Source organism: Ursus arctos, unplaced genomic scaffold (assembly GCF_023065955.2).
Source record: "Ursus arctos isolate Adak ecotype North America unplaced genomic scaffold, UrsArc2.0 scaffold_16, whole genome shotgun sequence".
Taxonomy (NCBI): Eukaryota; Metazoa; Chordata; class Mammalia; order Carnivora; family Ursidae; genus Ursus; species Ursus arctos.
The window spans coordinates 46,630,833-46,645,627 of record NW_026622830.1 but is presented as its reverse complement, the minus strand read 5'-3'; the positions used below and the strand labels follow the sequence as shown (position 1 = coordinate 46,645,627).

Sequence of the window (14,795 nt, the reverse complement as noted above, 5' to 3'; positions counted from 1 at the left end):
TCAGACTTCAACTGCTTCTTCACCATTGGTACTGTGCCCTGGAGAACAGTTTTCCATCTCCTGTACAAGACCTGCTTGGAGGGCTTCCATTGAGTGACACCAAACCCTGCCTGGCTCTGACTGTTCTCCTCCTGGATCCAGTGGTTCTCTGTAGGTGTCTCTTCAGTGGCCATGTAACACCAGGCTCTGTTTGTTCTCTTGCAAGGGTCTGAGTCTCACCCCCAGGCATTATGGAAGTTCTTCCTTGTCCATTTTCATCCTGTAGAAGAGATCTTTAACATTAGCATTTCAAGAAGCTTGTGTGGCATGGTTCCAGACAGAGGGGCTGGGGATGTGATGGGCTCATCCTAACACGGCAGTAGAGTGGGCCCCAGGGGTTGGATTCCCTTACCTCTTGGAACCTCTGGAGTCATCTCCAGGTGGCACAACCTGGAAGCACAGGTGCTGCTGTTTCCAGGCTCACAGAGGTACAATGACCATGACCCAGCAAGGTACTCAAAATGCAAGATAGACCCAGACAGGCTCTCAGGTCCTCAGGACACATGTGGCCCTTGTCTTGGGAATCTTCTAAAAGAGGACTTGGCAAACTTCTTCTGTAAGTAAGTGTAACTATTTTGGCCTTTGTGGGCCATATGGCCTTGTTCTCAACTCCCTGATGTTGCCTTGAAATTACCATAGATAATATGAACACAAATAAGAGTGTTGTGTTGCCGTCAAACTATATTTAAACATACAGGCGGGGGCAGCCCTTGGTCCTGGGGCAGTGGCTCCCCTCTCCTAACCAGCCATCCCTCCAGTGCCCATGCAGTTGGACCACCCAGTACCTAACACTTCCCATTCCACCTCAAGATCTGCATCTCCCCCAAGTTCTGTTCAGGGCTTTCTCTCTGCAAGTGGCACTCCATTTGCAGAGCAGGCACACCTCAGTGGATAGAGGTAGGGCCCAAGGACAACACTCCAACCCCAGGTAGGATGGCTACAGGCTCCCAGTTCCACAGAGGCTGTCAGAGGGAAGATCCATAGGGTTCTCACACATTCCAGCAGGACAAAACCCATGGTTGCTCAGTGCCCCATAACAATAGCCCGATTGAATTTCTTCCTCCTCTGTCTCCCTTCCCTTCTGTGCCTCTGTGACCATCTCCCAAATGAACCACCTGTGCCCCACAATTTTCATCACAGGCTTCTCCTTGGGGACTCACACCAGACATGTGGTGTTAGATATCTTCAGGGCTCATCCTCCATGGAGACCTGGATGGGCTTCCCAGGATTCCAGGCAGAGCCATGGGGAGACCCTAGCAATCGGCATCCTCCTTGCCAACCGAGCATCACTAAGCATGGACATAGTTGTACTCTTGTCCCACAGCCATCCTGCCTGGTCCCTGACTTCAGTAGATTTCTGAAGACCCTCCCACCAACCACCTTACTGTCTACTCCCACATTGGTCTGTCCTGAGTTGTGCTCAATCTGCAGAAGGAAGCATAAAGGAGGCTCTTTACCCACTGTGATCCCGCATGTTTTCCATAGTCAACCCCACAAATTCTACTGAAGTCCCACCAGGTAGCTCCAGGACAGGGTCTCCTGTGTGTTCAGCCCAATGGTGGGGGGACCTGTCCAGGCCCTTTTTGGGCTCACCTTACCTCCTGGTGCTGGGGAAGCAGAGCCCACAAGACAGGTATCAAATCATGGCTCCTGGTAAGGACTCACTAAATCCTGCCTCAGATCACACTTGTGGGCCTTTGTTAATGGTTCCACCCCTACCCCTCCCATGGAAATCTACAGGAAGTCTGGGTTTTAGGGGCACCTGGGGGGCTCAGTTGGTTAAGTGTCTGCCTTCAGCTCAGGTCATGATCCCAGGGTCCTGGGATCATGCCCCATGTTGGGCTCCCTGCTCAGTAGGGAGCCTGTTTCTCCCTCTGCCTGCCGCTCCCCCTGCTTGTGGTATTTCTCTCTCTCTCCCTCTCTCTCACACACAAATAAGTAAATAAAATCTTTAAAAAGAAAAAAAAGAAAGTAGGGGTTTTGTCCCAGTCCCCACTATGTCCCCAGGGCCCTGAGGGTGAGTACAAGTTTCAGGTGTTCCAGCTTTGTATCAGGTGTAGGACTGAGGGACCAGTTCTTGTGGGAAGGCACCTCTCCCTTGCCCTGTCCATCCTCATTGGCTTGGAGTAGTCCTGCCTGCTTCTCTTCTGGAGTCTGCCTGTTGAAAGAGCAGGGAAGCAGGTTTCTGGATATTCAGTGTCACCCTGAGGTAAGTCCCTGGGCAAAGCCCTGCCAGAGGCAGAGGCAAAAGCAGGGGGTTGCTAGAAACACAGGCCAGCCGCTGTCCAGGCCCCAATTCCCAGAAAGGAAAAGAGGCCCAGCCAGTGGCTCAGTCTCAGGAGAGCTCCCTCTTTCCCAAAATGTGAGTCTAATGTTGACTCCACTGCTCTAGTGCTGGCCTATTAGCCTCAGTCTCTGGGTCAAGGCCTGCAACCGGGAAAATAGTTATGCTGGTTATCAAATGCTCTTGCCATGTTCTGCTCTGTGGCCACTTCCTCATCTGTCAGGAGACAATGGACACTTTTCTCAACTTTCCCAAGGTGTCAGGGTCACGATATAGCCTGGGCTCAATAAATACAGGACTGAACACAAAGTAACAATGAACTGGAAAACTTGGGAAGGCCTTGGTGGATGCCCACGCCTCTCCCATGGAGGCCAGAGGAAAGAGAAAGGGATCTGGGACCTGGGAGAGTGGGAGCTGGCAGGTGACATACGTGGAGAGCTACCCCAGCAGCCTGCAGTCCTTGTCCTGTGTGTGAGCTTCAGCATGACACCACACATTCCAGATAACCACTCTGGTCCCTGATGCTCCAATTCCCTTCAGATCCTAAAACCTGACATGGGATGCAGACCTGGATTTCTCCCTGGCCCTAGTGTAGCCCAGGAAGGGAGCAAGTCCTGCTTGGAAGCTGCATTTTTGAGTCTCTCTTTTTTTCAAACTTCTCATGATCACAGGGAAAATGAGGACATGGCGACAAAGCCAATGCTTCTGTCATCCATGTATCTTCTACAGAGAAGAGTGGGGGCAGGATAACTTCTCATGGGCAGCTGGTCCCTCAGGTGGCCTAGGCTACAGGCTTGGCCTTAATGAGCCTTTGAACTTTGGAAGGGAATGGACCAATACTAAAGGTGCCTTGGAGGCTGCACATCACACATTCCAGGTCTCTTCAGGTTCACATATGCCACTACCAACTGTGGGCAAATAAAAACTCAGAAATCTCATTAGTCAATGTAACTGTCTTGATACTGAGTCTTTATTCTGACTAACTCAATGCATCAGAAGGGCCCAGACAGTTTTGGAGAGTTAAACCCAAAGCACTATCCCACTAATACTAGCCAGCTGACCTTGGATGCGGTCAGTAAAGTCTAGTATGCCCCAGATGCTTGCAGGTATTATGAATAAGATGGAAACAACCAACCTAAGGTGTGTGAATATGTTAGGTCCCTCCCGGTGTGGAAACACACTGTCAGGGTTCAGAGGGAAAGCCCTGCTCTAGGGGATGTTCATGGGACCAGACGGAGCTGGCCAACTCCAGCTACAGAACAAGAGAGTGAGTGCCCTGGCAGTGGTTGGGGGCTGAAGGGCTGAAGTGGGTAGAGAAGTGAAAGCTACAGTTGTTGTAGGCATAGGGATGGCCATCCCAAGATGAGGGGAGCAATGTGACAAGAACTGTTTTGCCTCTGTCCCTAGAACTCCATTTCCACATGGAGGAGGGAGGCCTGGGCATGCCTTCCCCAGGATATTGTTGCTGGCTGAGGTGAGAAAATGCAAAGTGTGTCCTGTTGCCTGACTTTCCCCAGGTATGTCCCCAAGTAACCCCAGGCTGCTCTTCACAGTGGACCTGAGCTCCACTATGAAGTTGCTTCCTCCAGAAGCTCCCCTTGAGACAATATTTCAAGTGCAAGTGGTTTATTTGGAGGCAATTGTAGAAAATACCAGAAAGGCGGTGAGGAAGTAGGAATGGGAAGCAGCATATGAGAGTGAGCAGACTAACAAGTTGGGAGATTAGAGCTCTGTCTTGCTGGGCACATCTTAGAAACTACATAGGACATGCTTCAGTATTATAGCCCAAGGGTCAGGAGGCTGGGGCATCCCCTCCCCAGCACTGCAGCCACCTCCCATAGGTGGGGAGAAAGCCTTCAGGCAGAGGGGCTCGGGTACAGGGAGAGTGTGTGTCAGCCAGGTGACCTCTGAGCTTTACCATCCCTCACATGTGGAAGATAATGCGTGTGCCCCGATGCTGTGCTACTGTTGACACTGCCCTGGCTGGGCTTGACCTGCACACCAGTGCTGTAGTTTCCATATTCAGGTTGCAGAAAGTACCTCTTTCTGGATCCCACCTCTACGTACACACACACACACACACACACACACACACACACACACACACACAGTGGTAGCCAGCCTCCAAGATGGCATTCACTGATCCTCATCTCTTGGTCATCATAGAGTCCCTTCCCATGTTGAACCAGAGCTAATCTGGGGAACCAATAACACAAGGAAGAAGTGGTGGTGTGACATCTGAAGCTAGGTCACAAAGGGCAGTGTGGCTTCCATCTTAGTCTCTCAGAACACTCTATCTGGAGGAAGCCATACCAAGCACACAGCAGCTCAGTGGAGAGGCCCACATGGAGAACAGAGATTGCCTGTCAATGGCTAACACCAACTTGCAGTCATAAGTGTGAGCCACCTGGGAAGTGGATTCTCCAGAGCCAAACTAACCCTCAGATGAGGGCAGCACAGTCAATGTCTGAGTGTAACCTCAAGAGAAAATGACATCTGGAACCACCCCACCAAGCCACCCTCAGATCCCTGACCCATAGACACCATGAGATATATAAACTGCTTAAGCCATTAAGGGCAGAGTGATTAGTCATACAGCATTAAATAACTAATACATCCCACTGTGCACATACGCACACACATTCATGCACAAAGCAGCCTACCATCCATAAGCCATCAATAACCCTTGCATTTTTTTCTGCTTCACTTCAAAACCAAAAGTACACTGCAAATCTACAAATGACCCAACTATCTTCCAGTTGGATCAGTTGTCTAAAACTGTTTCTAAGCCACTGGGCTGTGTCTTCCCCAGATTCCTAGGCAGAGAGATTTCTGTGGAAATCCATGGAAGGAACACTCTCAAGGCAGCCAGACCCTCAGAATCTCGCAGAAACAACCCACCAGCTCAAAACAGTTGAGGGCTGGGTCCTCCAGGTAGTTCTCCAGAAACAGCTGCCAGTGAAAAGTAATTTGTGCCCAGAGTTCAATGAGATATGGAAACAGGTTTACACTCTCTTTCATCTACTGGTAGCAGATTGTCCCGCTACTGGATGAGTGAGTCAATTAGAAGAGGCTGGCCAACACTGTGAAAAGGCGTTATGTTCTCAGTATCAGACCCTGAGCGCACACAAAAAAGCAAAAAGGCCACAAAAATGAAGTCAGTGGGTCAGCTTATTTAAATGTTTTGCAAGTGTATTTGCTTCTTTAAAATGAAAGTGAAAGCAGTCGAATATGCTAGACGATAATTAGACCTCTTTGCATTGTTTCTTCAGCATAGTGAACTCAAATTTCCAAGGTTTGGTTGCAACAATAAAGGTGCAAAGAAACATCTGAAAGAGACAAAAAGAATAATTAGCTTGTAAGAAAGAAAAATGAAAAACAAGTAGAAGTTTCTATTTCTGGGTGCCAGGATTTGGCTTCAGAGTAACTAAAGGCAGCCTGATCCAGCCATGCCCCTGCAGTCCCTGGAGCTGTTAGACCTGAGACCAGATGGCAGAGGAGTCTGCCTCACTCACCAGGATGGACCTCTGTCAATTCACCTCCCTGTGATTTTAAGCCATTGTGGATAGCAGGAGACCAGAAACTGGTTATTCTCAGAAATCCTCATCTCCAGCTCTGGCCTTCATCCAGCCATGCTGATTCCCCTGCAGCCTACTGAGACTGCATGCTGCATGGAGGGCCTAATGTGTCTTTCCCAGAAGAGAAAGCCTAACAGGAATAGTACAAAGTCCTGAATGTCTTAGTGGGGCAGGTCAAGGTCTGGCCAGAGACAAGAGCAAAACTTGCAGCCAGGGAACTGAGGGGACACATAGAGCTCTTTCTGGGGGCCTGCAGAATGAGCAGGGTTCAGGCTCCTTGTGTGGGATGAGTTCACTTGTATATCTCTTCTCGCTCCTAAAATTTTTATTCAGTTAGAATAAAAATATAAATGAAAACATGAATGGCAACATCAAACAGAATTGAAGTTGTATAAGATACAAATACTGAGGGATCAGCATGAGGAAGGAAATAAGACCAAGCTACCAGCAATCCAGACAGGCCATTGGAAAACTAAGGCCAGTCCAGAGATTCATCTTGGCTGAAGGGGCATCTGGGATGAGTTCAGCTTGACAACAGTAGAAAGGGGAAGGAGTGGGCTTATCAGAGAGTTGACTAATTGCTTAACTTCTGAATCAGCCAAAGTAGACAGGAAACAATTAGGAAATAGAAGAATTGAAAACCCAATTATCAGGATCAATCCTAGAGGGCATGTGAAAAATGTATATTAAAAATCTTTAAGAAGTGAAAAAATATTGAGTAATTCAACTTCCAAGAACTTTGCCTACAAGGAAACAATAATCACACAAATAAATATAAAGAAGAATATTTATTAAACCACTGTTCATGAAAGCTAAAAGGTAGGAAACTTAACCAGTTCTTGGGGATTGGCTAAGTAAAACATGGAACACAATTAAATGAAATCACAGTTTCAGTATATAATGCTTTCAAATAATATTACAGTTTTAGAAATTCTTAGAGTTTATTATTAAATGAAAATCTAGGTCATAGAACAGTATAGAGTATGATCCCAACTGCACAAAGATACAAAGTACAGAAAAGCTAGTATAAATAACAATATATTGACAGCAGTAAATTTTACATAGGGGTATTTATAGTTGATTTTAAGTGACTTAATACTTTTGAAAGTTCCAAATTTTCCACATGAAATGAATCAGACTAATAACTATTTAAAATCATATCCAGTTTTAAATTCATATTACAAGGAGCTCAGATGTTTGCCTTTTCTTCCTTTCTAAATCTCAATAAATAACTAAAGAAAGTAGATAAGGTCAAATCTATAGGAGCTCTGAAATGGAAAGGGATCCCATGCAAGGACGGAGACTGAGAGGATTCTCCTCATGATAAGAAGTGAATGAAGTCTACTGAAGGTCAGATGCTCCATGTAGATGATAGCATAAGAGAAAACCAAGAGAGAGAACTGCCTCCAAACCCCACAAACCTTGAAGTCATCCTCCTCTCCTCTCCTCTTACTCCAATCCATCAGCAAATTCCAACCAAGGCTTTCACAGACATCCAGAACGGAGTACCTCCACCATCCTAACCAACATCATCTTTCATCTAAGCTATTCCGTTAGACTCCTAACAGACTCCTATGGATCTTTTTGTCTCCACCCCTGACCCATGCTGGCTTTTCTCCATGTGTCTCTCCATGTCTGCATTCCTTCTATTTCTACCCGGCAGGTCTTGAAAGACCAATGACTTCTATAGGCTGTGCCAATGGGAACCCTTACCCTATACCCTCCACTGTCTGTGTCAATGGGCACTCTGCCCTCTGACTTCCATAGATCTCATCAGTGGGCACCCTCTGGCTTGCAGTTGAGTTTGGTTAAGGAGAGACAGAGGCAGGGAGTGGGAAACATGAGGATTTGTGGTCACGGGGTTCCAGTGGCTTGGGTGTGGCTCCTGAAAGGGGCCCTCTGGTAGCTCCGGGGGGGGGGAGGATATTAAAAAGCAAGGCCTAGAAGTGAAAACCTGGATGATTACTAGGGATAGTAAAATATTTCAATCTGACTAGAAATCAGGGAGCAACCAAGTGAAATGGTGGGGAGATGACCTTTCACATACATCAGAATGAAAACATTTAAGATTCAACTCCAAGTGCTGAGGGAAAATGAACAACCGCACACACCACTGAAGGAAGGTATGTTGGTGGAACCACTTTGGAGAGTAAAACTGAGGTTGTGAGTCACGTGTGGTGGCACCACCAGCACGGAAGTTGCAAATGTGGCTGTATGGTGGCCCCACTCCCCAGGGTGTCCCAGAGGAGAGCCCCAACCTGCTCAGTCAGCAAGCATCCTGTCACTGCTGCATTATGGTCAAAAGTGAAATTTTAAGATAACCACAAGTAGCCAGATGGTCAAATATGATGTAACGGTCATATAAGAGCTTAATAGGCAGTAATAAAAGCAATTTTAGCTGATTTATATATACATTAAAAGTCCCAAGAAATCATTTGGCATAAAAACAGATTTTACCAACATAATAAATCTCAAAATATATTGTTGAGCGGAAAAGAAAACAAGAGAAAATTCCAAAATTGATGTACATTTTGCAAAACACAAAAAAACTCTGCATCCACGAATTGATTTTTTAAATGAGTAGGAACACTTCTTAACAATTTCAGTGTTTATCTTTGAGGGAGGGAGTGGAATGCATGTTTAACATTTTACTGGTCGAAATAAACATTTTAAATTAATGTAATAAAATGACAACATGGCTTATAAAATCAAGCACATGGGTATTTGAAATATCATTCTTAGTATCTATCAGAATTTTTTTAATGTTACTTAATTGAAAACTAGTTCTAGTAACTTATAATAATAGCTTACTCTCTAGATGTAGTCATCCACTTGCATCTGGTGCTCTGCTGTGGTGCCTACTGTTCATTAGAATGTGAAGATGTATTTTGTTTGCACATGTCTGGGCAATTTTCAGGAATCACTCATCTGCCATAATTTTTGCTTAGCCATGACACCTGCCAGTTTTAGGTATATACAAAATAGGTGGGAAAAAATACACAAGGCACAGACACTTGTGTATGCAGCTTCAACTATGAAAGAGAAAAATTGGAAGTAACTTCTATGAAAAGATCACCAAGACAAATCTGTCCAGCCAAACCCAGCCCAGCTTGCAGAATAGTGAGAAATAGTGAACGGGTGTTCTTTAAGCCGGTAAGTGTCTATGTGTGTATTGGCAGGGGTGAGGGGTATCAGCAAAAACTGATAGAAACAGTGCTTTATGTCTGGAACCTGGCTGTCCTTGGTCCTGAATATGATCAGAATATGGTTTTAAAAAGGAAACTAGAAAATCAAAGCAGGATTGGTCCTATCGGTTTTTTCTGTGTGGTGCACAGACCTGACCGAGGTCATACCTTTTGCATTTGGGGATCCTGTTGTAATAAGCAGTTTTCATTTTCTCCTGAAATTTTCTTGCACATTGTTCGGGCAATTTTGACTTCAAGAAAGTAGTCCAAACTCTCTGTGACCTGTCAAGGAGTAATTTAAAAGTTAGATATCTTAGGGGCACCTGGATGGATGTCTCAATCGGTTAAGTGTCTGCCTTTGGCTCAGGTCATGATCCTGGTGTCCTGGGATCAAGCCCCGCATCAGCCTCCCTGCTCAGCAGGGAGTCTGCTTCTTCTCCCTTTGCCCCTTCCCCTCACTCTCTCTCTTTCTTTCATTCTCTTTTTCTCTCTCAAAATAAATAAATAAAATCTTTAAAAAATAAAAAAAATAAAAATTAGATATCATAAATGAATACATGATATCAACTGTCATTTCTGATAAATAAACATGTCATTGACTGCTTAGGGCAAAGAATGTCTCCCCACCACCTTCCCTCCCTCCTATAGTTTCCTTGCCAGAAATTTTGGGGTAACTTGAGGGGGAGGGGTTCTTACTTTGGTCTCTCTCCCTCTGTCTGTCTGGCTCTCATCATGGTATTGAATGTTAAATAATGACAACTGTCCCCAAGATAAAGCAAGAAGACGATTCCCCCAAAGAATGTTTTCCTGGGACAAGTTATGGTTTGCTTATTGGAGCTTGGGAAATAAACAGCAGAGTCTATAACACCTTCATATCTAGTCAATATTGGGAGAAGACAAGACATCCCAGAACTGAAATTTGCTTGGAAGGTATTGCTTCTCTAACTTCCCTCCTTGGCAATTTTAGCAATCCAACACTATTCCACATGATACACCCTCCCAAGTCCCTGATTTCAGGGTCTCTTCCACTCCCAGTGCAGAGCCCCCCACCAGCCCTTGTTCCAGAGTGTCCTATGGGGAAATGGAGATGCACAATGGTAGATGGAGACTTTTATTATTTAAAAATGAAAAAAATAAAAAAAATAAAGATGAAAACAAGGTAAGATTTTACAAAACTTAAGGGAGAGAAAGTATTAAAGAGAATAATCAAGTTAAACACAGTAAATGACCCTAGAAGAGGAAGAGATCATTTCAAAAACATAGTAAACATTTTGGACATTCTAGAGAAGTTGCCTGGGCATCGAACAAATGGTAGTGGTTAGCAGAATTCTAAGGATGGTTTCTTAAATATCATACATACTTTAAAATTTTTCAGTTATATGTGTTAGTGTATATAAAGTGTCTGGAAGGACAGCCAACTTCTTCTGGGGTGCCCTCAGTAAATGATGAGTCAGATCAACTTAATGACTTCCAGATATACTCCTAGAACACTTTTTTATGACTGGATAACAAGTTTCTCAACCTCAGTACTATTGACATTTGGGGCTGGATCAGTCTTTGGGTGGGGGCTATCCTGGGTACTATAGGGTGCTTAGCAGAGTCCCTGGCCTCTGTCCTCCAAGTGCCAGTAGTGGCTCCCTCTGGTTGTGATAACCAAAAATCCTTCCAGGTATTGCCAAAAATCCCCTGCCAAGCAAAATCCATGCCCACTTGAGAACCACTGCTTTATATTTGAGTAATATTTCCAAGTTAAAATTATCCTAAAAACAAACTGCTCTGAACCATACTCAACAACCACCAACTGACCACTAGCCCTAGCTTGACCCCTGATTGCCCAGAAAAGGGAAGAGGATAGGGGTCCTGGCTGCTGAGGCAGCCCTTCCCTGCTTTCACAGACAGGCCTTCTGACTCTCCTGACCTTCCATGACCTCTTTCCTCTGGCTGCAATGTTCCACCACTTGCACGCCATCCATATGGACGTGCTCATTCACAACAGGCAGCCTGGGTTTAAATCTTGGCTCTTCTACATACTAGCTGTGTGTCCCTGGACAAAATACTAAACCTCTCTGTGCCTATTTTCTCTTTAAAGTGGAAGAAAGTCATTCCTATGTAATGAGTTGTGGGATCTGAATGAGCATATGAAAAGCAACCAGGTCTGGTACAAAGTAGACTGTATATACACTTGACCCTTGAACAACACGGAAGTTACAGGCACAATCAAAAATCCAAATGGAATTTTTGGCTTCTCAAAAACTTAGCTACTAATAGCCTACTGTTGACCAGAAAACTTGCCAATAGCATAAACAGGCAACTAACACATATTTTGTGTGTCATATATACTAACTATATGCTGGTATTCTTGAAATAAAGTAAGCTAGAGAAAATAAATTTTATTAAGAAAATTATAAGGAAGAGAAAATACATTTATAACACTGCACTGTATTTTCTAAAAGAAATTAGCACATAATCTGACCTACGGTGCTTATTTTTACCATCATGCACCTTGCACAGAATCTGCAGCAGAGCCTCAGTCAACTAGGAACTAGAGCAGATAGCTGCAAACTTTTTCTTTAAAGACTGGAGAGTAAATATTTGAGGCTCAGAACACACAATCTTGTCAGTGCAGCACAGAAGTAGCCTAGACTGCACTCAAATAATGCAGGTGGCAATGTTCTAATAAAACTTCATTTATAGACATGGAAATTTAAGTTTTATGTAATTTTCATGTCACGAAATTTTCTTTTTTTTATTTCTTATAACTATTCTTAGTTCATGGGGCATACAAAATAAGCAGCAAGCCAGACTTGGTTGCAGGCTATAATTGTCCAACTCCTGATATAGATTTTTGTACTTTTAAGTTAAATCAACCAGTAAGATACAGCTGTTCTCTTTATATAGAGCCTGTGTGTGTGTTACTAAATTTAATCTGAATTATCACCAAGCATTTTTCTTTGTGCTTTTGTTTTGTTTCAAATTAATTTTGTTTGGGGGGGAAGTTTCATTCTTCCTTACCTTTTTCTTCAGTGTGTTTTCCAGTGGTATGTAGATGGAAGTTCAAGAAATTCTGAATACCTATGTTCTAGGCTCTTTTTGAACCTGTTTCTACCTGATTCTTTTGAATTTCTACCTGAATTCAAGAGTTTACAGTGAACTGGGAAATAAAATGTATATTCATGAAAAAACTAGCATGCAGTACAAAATGATGTATAATTTTTGAGACATGAGAATTTGGTGTACTTTTGATTAAACAAAGTGGAACCATCTATTTGTGGAACTGAAAAAGCATAGATAAACAGAAGTCCATAAAGTGGAATAGTTCACTATTAATTAGTTCACTACATATAAATGAGCCCCCAAGTTGTGTGTCATATTGATATTCAGTTGATATTCATGAGGCTTTCACTTGGTAACCCAATGGTAACATACATCCTGGCCCCAGGTGTCCACTACTCAAGAAACATAAACAACATAACCGGGACCACACAAAAGAAAAGGAGGGAGCCAAGGCCCATTAAGTGTGGAAGATGGCCAAGGGGCCAAATGTCCCAACCTCATAGGGACATGAAGCTGCCAAATGAGCCTTCCCTCCTGGCCCATTAAGAAAACAGGAACCTGAGCAGGTTCCTGGTGACCTGGAGGGATGGACAGCAAAGGTTAGAGGGCAGAGGGTAGAGAGGAGACAGGGCTAGTGAAGGAAGAAGAGGAGCACAAAGACTGTCCTTGTACTACATGTCACTCTGACATTGCAGGGTAGCTCCCATTCCCCATCAGCCCCTTCTCTTCCCTTTCTTAAATTCCAGCCAGACTAGCTGAACCCCCATTCCTCTGTGCACCTACTGATTACTCTCTGGGGTCCCCCCAAACCACAGTCCAATCGTCTTTCTTGGGAAACAACAATGGTGCAATGCTCTCTTCTATGATATGGTCTGTATTCCAATTCCCCCAACTACATCTTTTACAGTTTTTTTTTAATCCAAGAAATAATAAAAGACCACATATTGCATTTAGTTGTCATGTTTCTTATACCTCCCTTAATCAAGAAGTTTCCTTGCTTTTTCTTCTGGTCTTTCATGACACTGATATTTTTAAGAGGTCTTATAGAATGCCCCGTAATATGGATTTGTCTAATTGTTCCTCATGATTACCTCTGGGGCGATGGATTTCAGACAAGGATACCATGCACAGGTGATGCTATGTCCTTTCTGTGACCTCACATCGGGGGCACATGATGTCAGTTTGTCCCAGCGTTGGTGACAAACATTTGGTGAACAAGCCATTTGCCAGATTTCCTGATTGTAAAGGTATCTTTTCCTTGTAATTAATTAATGAAAGAATCCCTGCAGCAATTTGTCCCCACCACTCTCCCACCCAGTGGTTATAGGACTCATTGCTGACGCTTGCCTGAAGTAGATATTGCCATGATGATTTCCTACTTACACAGTCTTTTACATCTACAGGTAGGTGTTTTTCTGTAAAGAAAAGCCTTCCCTTCCTTTTTTCAGTGAAAGCTGGCCTTGAACTTTCTCTGCTTTTTCACTGTGTTATAATCCATGCCTATAATGACTCATTTTGATGATATCAGCCCAAATTGTCCCAGACTTGGCCCCTTCAACAGCCCTTCTTGGACTCTCACCTATGCTTTTTGACATGATTGCAATCCATTTTAAGTTATTTTAATGGTTATTATGTATTTCATCCCAGAATAATAAGGCATGAAGCATAACTAATTTTCCTCCCCAAGCCCCTAAAATAAAATTAATACATATTTGGCTAAAGGCATCTTTCAGCTGTTTTCCACTCCCTGGGGTCTGTGCCCTCCGTGGATAATGGGCCTCCTCATGACTGCATCTTGGAGAGAAAGAGCAAAGGCAACATGCTCACCAACCTGCTCCTGGGATTTAAGGACCTTTACCACCTTGAAAGTGTACTTGTCTTTGCTGGCCTTGTTATAGTTTTTCATGGCAAACCACAGTGCCTGCTGCACATAGACGTAAGTTTCCGGGATGTCTTGGAACTTCCTCACCACCTTCGACCTGCCCCAGGTGTGGACACCTCTGGACACAAGGGTCACGGTGGCCACCAGGAGCAGCAGGCTCAGGCAGAGTCTGGCCATGGCACTTCAGCCAAGAGGGTATAGGCCTTGTTCCTTCTGTCCTTCCAGGACTGGGGCAGGACATGGGCCGGGCTGGCCCTGCTGCTTCTGCACCCCCAGGTCTTCCTGGCACTGCTAGGGGCGAAAGGGGAAGAACTTCTGTTAGCTTTGTGTGCTATAGACTTCTCTCTCTCCTTCCTCAAAGAGAAGAGGAGTTGAGAAATTGGAAGTCACAATTAAGAGCATTTCCCATCTTGGCTGTTCCTTTCTGGAAGGAATGCACTCACACTCCTTTCCTTCCCTACCATCTGACCCCTGCCTCCTTGCCTGCGAGGTTCCCACACATTCCGTGCAGGTGCTTTTCTGTATCAGGTTTCAGTGCACAGAAAGGCACAAGAACCTGCAACAGAAGCCCTGCCACAGGGAGAACATGGCTGTCGAAACTCATCTTGTTTCCTCTTCAGGGGCACGTATGAAAATCCGCAGCTGAGCCTCTGTCTGGCCTCAAAACTGCAGCTGCATCTCCCCCATTTCCAGTCAGGCTCATTAGCAATCACACTGGGATCTGTTTATGGAGTATTATTGAGTCTCGCCAGGCCCTATAATAAGGATACCAC

At 44.5% G+C, this 14,795-nt stretch overlaps 1 protein-coding gene across 1 annotated transcript; it reads right to left on the bottom strand.

The window, feature by feature from the left end:
• Positions 1–5,568: 5,568 nt before the first annotated feature.
• Positions 5,569–14,199, bottom strand: LOC113246775 (cystatin-13-like). Its single transcript, XM_026487466.2, has 3 exons — positions 13,972–14,199; positions 9,255–9,368; positions 5,569–5,652 (listed from the first exon to the last, which is right to left on the bottom strand). The coding sequence occupies exons 1-3, from the start codon at positions 14,197–14,199 to the stop codon at positions 5,569–5,571; spliced, it is 426 nt and encodes a 141-aa protein (XP_026343251.1).
• Positions 14,200–14,795: the final 596 nt, after the last annotated feature.

Coding starts and splice junctions, on each gene's coding strand:
- LOC113246775 (XM_026487466.2), bottom strand. CDS start 14,199: ATGGCCAGACTCTGCCTGAGCCTGCTGCTCCTGGTGGCCACCGTGACC. Junction 9,369..13,971: donor TCCTTAAATCCCAGGAGCAG/GTTGGTGAGCAT, acceptor ACTCCTTGACAG/GTCACAGAGAGTTTGGACTA. Junction 5,653..9,254: donor AGGATCCCCAAATGCAAAAG/GTATGACCTCGG, acceptor TGTCTCTTTCAG/ATGTTTCTTTGCACCTTTAT.